The sequence below is a fragment of the Halyomorpha halys genome, unplaced genomic scaffold (assembly GCF_000696795.3).
Source record: "Halyomorpha halys isolate HHAL.00 unplaced genomic scaffold, Hhal_1.1 Scaffold1009.1, whole genome shotgun sequence".
NCBI lineage: Eukaryota > Metazoa > Arthropoda > Insecta > Hemiptera > Pentatomidae > Halyomorpha > Halyomorpha halys.
This window is the reverse complement of record NW_027116335.1, coordinates 138,790-146,900: the sequence shown is the minus strand read 5'-3', so window position 1 is coordinate 146,900 and position 8,111 is coordinate 138,790. Positions and strand designations below refer to the sequence as shown.

Sequence of the window (8,111 nt, the reverse complement as noted above, 5' to 3'; positions counted from 1 at the left end):
AAAGAGAGCACAGGAAAAGGAAAACCTTAAAAAGTTGCAAGAATCCTGGGAGAAAAAAGAATCCAGAAAGTTTCATAAAGGTGTAAAACAAATAAAAAAGGGATTCCAAGCCAACACTGGATTATTTAAAGGGAAAGGTGAGCTGATTAGTGATGGTGAAGGTGGGTTCCGGCCCGGTAGATCGACAGTTGACCAGATATTCACCCTAATGCAGGCAATGGAAGAAAAATGCTATGAGTATAATATAGACCTACATCTGCTATTCATGGACTTTAAACAAGCTTATGATAGTGTGGGGTGAAAAGAACTTTTAAAATTTTAACGTTTATAAAATTAATGAATTAAAGTGATTTTAACAGTAAACATAGCAGTAAAGCTACTATCACATTACAATTTGTTTACAAAGTTACTCTTTACAGGCATTACAGCAACAGTGTCTGTATCTGAAATGGTGGAAAGGTCATAATGGTTGTTGTCATGACAGTATTTTCACACTAATTCTGATATGTTATTAAATAGTATATGTAATGATAGTGAAGTTATCGCTTAAAACTTGCTTATATGGCCTTATACTTTAGAGCCACTGCAATAATGGAAACTGTACGATAGTTGATATTTTGACATTTACTATCATAGTAGTATTTTTACAATAGGTCTGGCATGATTATTGGCCGTACATGCTGTTGTAGTGAAACTACTATTAGATTAAAACCTGTTTGCACAGTGAAACTTTACAGCCACAACAGCAACTGGTACAGCTTCTTCTTTACTTCTTGTAATGCAAATAAACAATTTTTAAAAACGAAACATTTTTCTTACTTTTTATCGCGATAAACTCTTTTTCAGAATGCTTCATTATGTTGGTTACAGCTGTGTTTGATTACCAAATGAATGAAACATCTCCACTAAATGTTTTATACATATAATCTCTAAAACATTTTACATAAAAAATTTAGTAACCTTTGCGTTAATTCAAATGAATGCTTATCTATTTAGTACACATTGAATTACTTCCTTTTTAAATATTTATTATTTATTGTTTCTTTTTACAATGAAAAACAAAAGTATAAATATGTACCATATTAAATATTTATTAAAACATTTACAATGATTACAGGTGTTGAAATCAAATTGGCTAGCTTTCACTTTACATATTGATGCCCTACAACTGATCTGGACTCTTGCTCTCGTTATTTGCACCTTATTACATATAAGATCAGCTATAGTTTTGTCATTATATGTTCTGTTTCTTACTATTGGTAATTTTTTAATGGGAAAGATTAGATTTCATGATACAACTAGAGAAGGTAATTATATATGTTTAGTTTAATTCATTTTATTTCAGGTCATATGGTGGTGTTATTGTGGAAAAAAAAATACAAACATAATCCTATGTTATTGTTAACTGATTTTTACTTAACTTTACTTTATTTTTTAATTACGTAGTGGTACTTTTTTCATTAATTAAAATATAAAGGTTGGTACAATGTTCTACCAGGTAAAGTATCATAGATCACTAATCCAACCCTCAAAATCCAAAAATAGTTGCACATTGGCAAATGGCCATATCAGTGTTCACGACGAGGACCGCAGTGGTAGGCCTAGCCTTGTGACTGATAATCTGGCAATGCAAATCAATGACAAAATTCGTGAAAACCGTCGTTTCAAGATTACAGAATTATCAGAACATTTTCCCCAAATTTCACAGAGTTTGGTACATCAAATTGTGGTGTTGAAGCTTGGTTATCACAAATTTTGTGCTCGGTTGGTTCCGAAAATCTTAATGGAAGACCATAAGAAACAGAGATTGGCTGCACCACTGACCTTTCTCCAAGAATACAGCACAAATGGTAATGCAGTTCTGGATCGTATCGTAACTGGGGACGAAACTTGAGTGAAGCATGTCAACTGTGAAACAAAACAGCAGTCAATGGAATGGCGCCCATACACATTCTCTCTAGAAACCACGAAATTGTTTCCAAACGCTATTTGCAAGAAAGGTCATGTGTTTAAGGCTACTGTGTTTTGGGACTGATGCACCTAAATTGTTAAATTTAAATTGGCCTGTTGTTTTGAGCCAATAAAAACAGACCTCATTTCACAAAGGTGGGATTTTCTACAGAGAGGGTATTGAAAAACTTATCCAAAACTCAATCAAGTAATAAGACAATATAGAAAATCTTTAATGTATTTGTTTAAAAATATATAGGTATATTAATATCGATCAGACCAATTGATTTTTTGTTCAATTTTTATTTGAAATAATATAAATAGATAATATAACAGAATAATATAAAAAATATAATTATAATATAATAGAATAATATAAATAATATAACTGAAATTCTTTCTAGTGACTACAAAGTCAGATTGAAGATTGGAATGATAGAATACAGACTGGGAATTTATATTAAAAATAATAACACTGAACGAATGTTACAAACCTTCCTTCTACGCCACAACCCCTAATGAAGACCTGAAACTCAGGTCGAAACGTCGGCATAAAATAAATAAATATGGTTTTGTTTATTTATGTTGTTCTTTGCTGACCGCACCCCCTGACAAACTTCTCCAAGAATAACACTGAACATTCTCTATAACAAGTTTACTCTAGAGAGACTTTTTCAGTTACCCGAAACCACTGGTTAATAATATTCCAAAAGTATTTACATGTTTGTTTTTTTAAGGTTTAATTAACACTTCATGTGCTAGTCACTGCATTAATTTACCTCAAATTTGTTAGTTTTAAACTAGAAATTGAATAAGGAGAAAAATAATAAAATAAATAAAAATTGTAATATATACACCTATATATTTATAGCATGAGAAATTTGATTCGAACATTTATTTTATGCCAAAAAATTAAAATTTTGCTCAAAAAGAGTAAAATGTGCAACTTTTTTTTTCATGTAAATTAATATTATATTAATGTTCTTACCATGATTTGAATTTCTGTTGAGGTTTCATTGAATTTGAAGCTAGGGAAGTAAAAATGTTATTGCACAAAACACCAGTCTATAGTTATGACTATTGTCATAACAACCATGAAAACACAAAAATTTTTATTTTCCCTTTTAGTCAATTATTAAATTTTTTTCTAGTTAATATTTATGCTATTTTTATTATTACTAACATTGAGAGATGGTTATTTTTTTTAAATGAAAAAAATTAATATTACCTTATTGTCAACCAGATTGTAACTGCTTTTACAATCTGAGGTTGGCTGTCTTTGATAGGCCAGCAGGTTTTGCTGGTCACAAGATAAAGGCACTCCTTTTCACTAGCAGGAAACAATCCGAAACCATCATTATTACAGTAGGTAGGCACAATGTTTGTTCTCAGCCTTGTTTAAAATATTTATGAATCATGATTGATGCACATCTCTGGTTTAATGCTCACACGAATCATATCAGCGCCGAATCTGCTAGAGTAACATCCTTATTGTCACACCTCATACCAAACATTGGAGGTCACAGAAGGCTTCTTGCTACTGTTACCACCTCAATTATGTTATATAGAGTTCCAATTACAAAGGATGACAAATCATGCAGGGGCTGATAGTGTACTGTTTCATATGAAGTGATGTATGTGATAGCCAGAATGCCTCCTGTTTAACTTCTTGTTGAAGAGAGAAATAGGTATTATAGACAAAGTTCTCACATTTGAAGAGAAGAAGTGCATAAAATAGCTATTATTCAGTGGTAACAGGGAGTAAATAATTACATAGGGAGGCTGTAGATTCAGGAAAGTGGACCTACAGGTTGAAACCCAATGTTGGTTTGCGGTGTAGTCACCAACATGGTGAGGTAGATTTTTATGTTCTCCAACTGTTGACTGGACATGGGTGCTTTAGAGCCTAACCATCGACAAAGCACTCCAAATTGTGGAAAAAAACTGGACTACAATAGAGCCACAAACCACTCTTAACTTAGCCTCATATCTTGAATTACTTGAACTATGTTGCAAGTCCGGATATCTAACATTTCAGGGAAAGTTCTTTCATCAAACATCAGGTCTCGCCCCCGATCTCTCTAACATTGTGCTTAATGACCTCCTTGATTTCGTCATCCCGTTATTCCATAACAACATTTTATTTATCAAAAAATATGTAGACGATCTTTTTCTCATTCTAAAGCCTGATAAAATCCCTCATATTCTTTCTTCTTTTAACTCTTACCACCCTCGCCTTCATTTCACCGTTGAAACCGAGACTAACTCTTCCCCCGCCTTTCTTGACCTGCTTATTATAAAGAGTAATGATGGTTCCTTGTCCACTGACTGGTATAACAAACCCACTTACTCCGGTAGACTACATGAATATTTTTCTCAGCACCCCCACCATCAAAAAATTAATATTGCCAAAAATCTCATACACCCTTGCCTTTCCTTATCCGATCCCCAATACCACAACACAAACATTCACCGTATTAAGACTATCTTGCTTTCAAATGATTTTTCACTTCACATCATAAACAAACTGTTAAACTGTTACATCAACCGTTCTACACCTACTTCTCCTTCCCCAAACTCTCCACATCCACCATCCACACTCTCAATTTATAGATCCCTTCCATATGTCCCCTCTCTCACTGACAACATACAAAAATTCTTAAAAGCAACAATCCCTACACTACGTCTTGGACTCAAATCTCAAAATAAACTATCTTACTTTTATTTTATGATTATTTTCACAATATATAAATACTACAGTTGTTATCATTTGCATATTACAGTTGTGTCATTCTAATTTTACTTACTATTTTTTTATCTCCTTTCTTCTGACTATTGAGTCTAAATTACACAAATATATTAATTTTAATGGAATGAAATCATTTTTATCAGACCTGTACGTGATAGTTGGCTCTGATAAACAATATTGAAGTGTGGATATAAATTGGAATATTTTTTCTAAAAAAATAACAAACCTGAATTTAATGTTTTTACTTACCCTTTTCATTCTGTAAAAAGAGTGAAACAAATTATAAATTATGTTAGTTACTGAATCTTCAGACCATTTTTGACAAAAAGATAATGAGATACATTTTGAAACAGATCAATTTTTATTTATTTAACTACTAAACAATAGTACAAATGAAGCTATCTAGGTGTACTGGTGTTGAAGCAACATTAAATTAAAAATGTTATAATTTTTATTAGTTTAGTCAATTTGTGAAGTCAATTTATTTTGACAACAAGACATTTGTGTACTAAAAGAAAACATGTGATTGTAAACAAAAGCAGTGGGATCTTTTGACGGAAAAGGAGAGGCAATCCCCGATTGTTAACAATGACGGCATTTTTTTTGCAGTTTTAGTTTTCCCCCCAGCTTCACAGGCTCTATTGTCAGAACATTGTAGTCTTTTGGCCAAGCCACTTCACTCACAGAGGGGCCCCTATTCTGCATACTTCCAGAACCTCTCAACTGTCATCTGGTGAGATTAGATATAAACATTTGCACACATTTGCTCCAGGCACATTCATCGACAGTTTTCTTTTGTTCTTTATTATAAAGTTAGTTTAAGTGTTTGTAAAGTATTAAGTTGTTTTTCCTTTTTTTATTAATGCATAAAGTTGATTTGTTTTGCAATGCTTTCATTTCGTTTGTATATATATATATATTTATTATACTTTTTGTCTTTATAATATATACAATTTATTTGTTAAATATAGACTTAAAAAATGTTTATGTAATTAATGTTTCCAACCCAAAAATAATTTTCCTAACATATATTCTACCTGGCAAGAGGAAAGTCTTTCACTGAGGCTCTCAGTTCAGGTAACAACTGGAGTAGCTGAAGATTTCCACTTGTTTTACAGTGACCGAAGAAAATATTTGCACACCATGTTTTTTAAAATTAAATTATGAATTTATGCAATAAAAAACCCTATTACTTATATATACGTATATTTATAACTTAATAACTATTATATATACTATTATATACGTATATTTATAACTTAATAACTACTAATATGATTCAAATGAAAAACTTCTTTCATAAAAAAAACAAAACATGAAACTTACAAAAAATACAGAAAAAAAGTATTTGCAAACCTTGTGTTTTATTAATTTTTTTTTTTATTTAATATTTTGTATGAAGTCCGTTAGCATCTATTACCACTTTTAAACGTCTTGCCATTGAGTGGACGAGGTTTTTAATTAAATCCATGTCAATTTGTTCCTATTCTTGCTGTAAAAGATCCTTGAGGTGGTGTCTTCCAGTTATTTGGTGTTTTTGAACATTTTTATCTAAAATATGCTACAAATTTTCAATTATGTTTAAGTCAGGAGACTTTAGAGGGATATAAAGTTGTTTGCGAATGTTAAATATTAACTGCTTTTTAGTTTTGTTTTCTGTATGTTTTGGATCATTATCATGCATAAAAATATACTGATCCTGAATTCCTAATTTGGCTGCACTGGCTAGCAGGTTATGGGGCAAAAGCTTGACATTACCTTCTACATTTAAAATCCCTTCAATAGACACAAGATTTCCTGCACTATTGTAAGCCACACATCACCAAACCATTACACTCCCACCTTCATGTTTTACAGTAACTGAGACATTTTGCTTCCTGAATTCTTCACTTTTCCTTCGCCATATTGTCTTTCTGCCGTCAGATCCAAACAAATTAAATTTACTCTCATCAGTGAATAATAAATTTTCCCAAAAACTGATGGGCTTGTTGATGTAATCCCTATCACATAAGAGCCTTTTTTGCGATTGGTTTCACTGATGTAAGGTTTCTTTCTCAGGACCCTGCTGTAAATTCCTTCAGAATTTAAAACATTTCTAATTTTTGTAGTGCTCACACAGACCCCAGAAGTCGATTCGACCATATTATCTAGGACACCTGCTCTAACTCCTGGATTTTTTATCGCCTAAATTTTGATTTTTCTTTTCATCCTCTCATTTACTTTCTTTGGATGTCCTTTGAGCCAGTTATTTGTAGTTGTGCCTCTTTCTTCAAATCTCATAATTATGTATCTGATGGTAGAGAATTAATACCTAACAAATCCACTATTTCTCGATAAGATTTTCTTTGATTTCAAAATAATATAACTTTTTCTTGAGTAGCGACACTTAGTTCACTTATTTTTGGCATTAGGATCGGTTAAATTAAAACAAACTTAATAGATTGAAATATTTTATAATACTGATAGAAAAGAACAGGATTATACTCAAGCATGCAAACAAGAGCAAGTAAACAAACACAGTGTGCAAATACTTTTTTCTTTGTGTTTATATTATGTTTAAATAAATTTTTATTATGATCAATATTTTTAATTGAATTTATACTGTTTTTTAACAAGTTTTAATTGTACTTTTTAGTAAGGAACCTCAAACTATTGTATTATTATTTAAATTCATTATATAAAGAAAAGACAATAAGTGTGCAAATACTTCCTTCGGTCACTATATATACACTCTCGAAGTTTTTTCACCTGCAGGTAACAATAGACTCTGGAGGGTCAAAATATTGAGAGCGTTAGAGAGGGATTCCAGCACTTCTTCTATAAGTGACTAGCATGAAAAAATTAAGGAGCATTTGACTAATGACTGTCCCATGTTGAGAAAATAACAACTATGAGTGGGCACTCATCTATTTCCCTCCATCAAGTAATGCCCGTGAAGGGGAACAAACAGGTGCAGGGAGGTGGTTTTAGTGGGTAAAAATCCCACACTATGACTAGGTACGTGCCTATATATTTCATATTTAGGTAAGTGAAAGTAAAAATGAGCATTTATTATTTATTTAATGATTAGAGAAGTTTGTTGGGGGGTGCGGTCAGCAAAGAACAACATAAATAAACTAAAAATATTTATTTATTTTATGCCGATGTTTCGACCTGAGTTTCAGGTGTTTATCAGGGCTATAGAACAAGATATAACAACAACATTTATAGAAACATAAAATTGAAAAGGAATAGTGTACAAACAAATTTGGAATTATACAAAATATTGAATTGAATCACAAATGATAAAAAATTGATAACTGATAATTGAATAGTAAGAAAAATTGATTGATAATCGTGGAATTAAATGGTAGTAGAAGAAAACAGTGAAAGATGAAATATAATATCATGTAGGTAAGAAGATATGTATAAT

General features: G+C 31.5%; 1 protein-coding gene across 2 annotated transcripts in view; it reads left to right on the top strand.

Moving 5' to 3' along the window:
* LOC112211468 (endoplasmic reticulum metallopeptidase 1-like) overlaps window positions 1–8,111 on the top strand; it is an 86,686-nt gene that overhangs the window by 39,381 nt on the left and 39,194 nt on the right. For both annotated transcript variants that reach the window (XM_067053134.1, XM_067053135.1), the window contains exon 7: window positions 1,118–1,307. In XM_067053134.1, coding sequence (XP_066909235.1) covers window positions 1,118–1,307 — 190 coding nt within the window. The remainder of the gene's footprint in view (window positions 1–1,117; window positions 1,308–8,111) is intronic.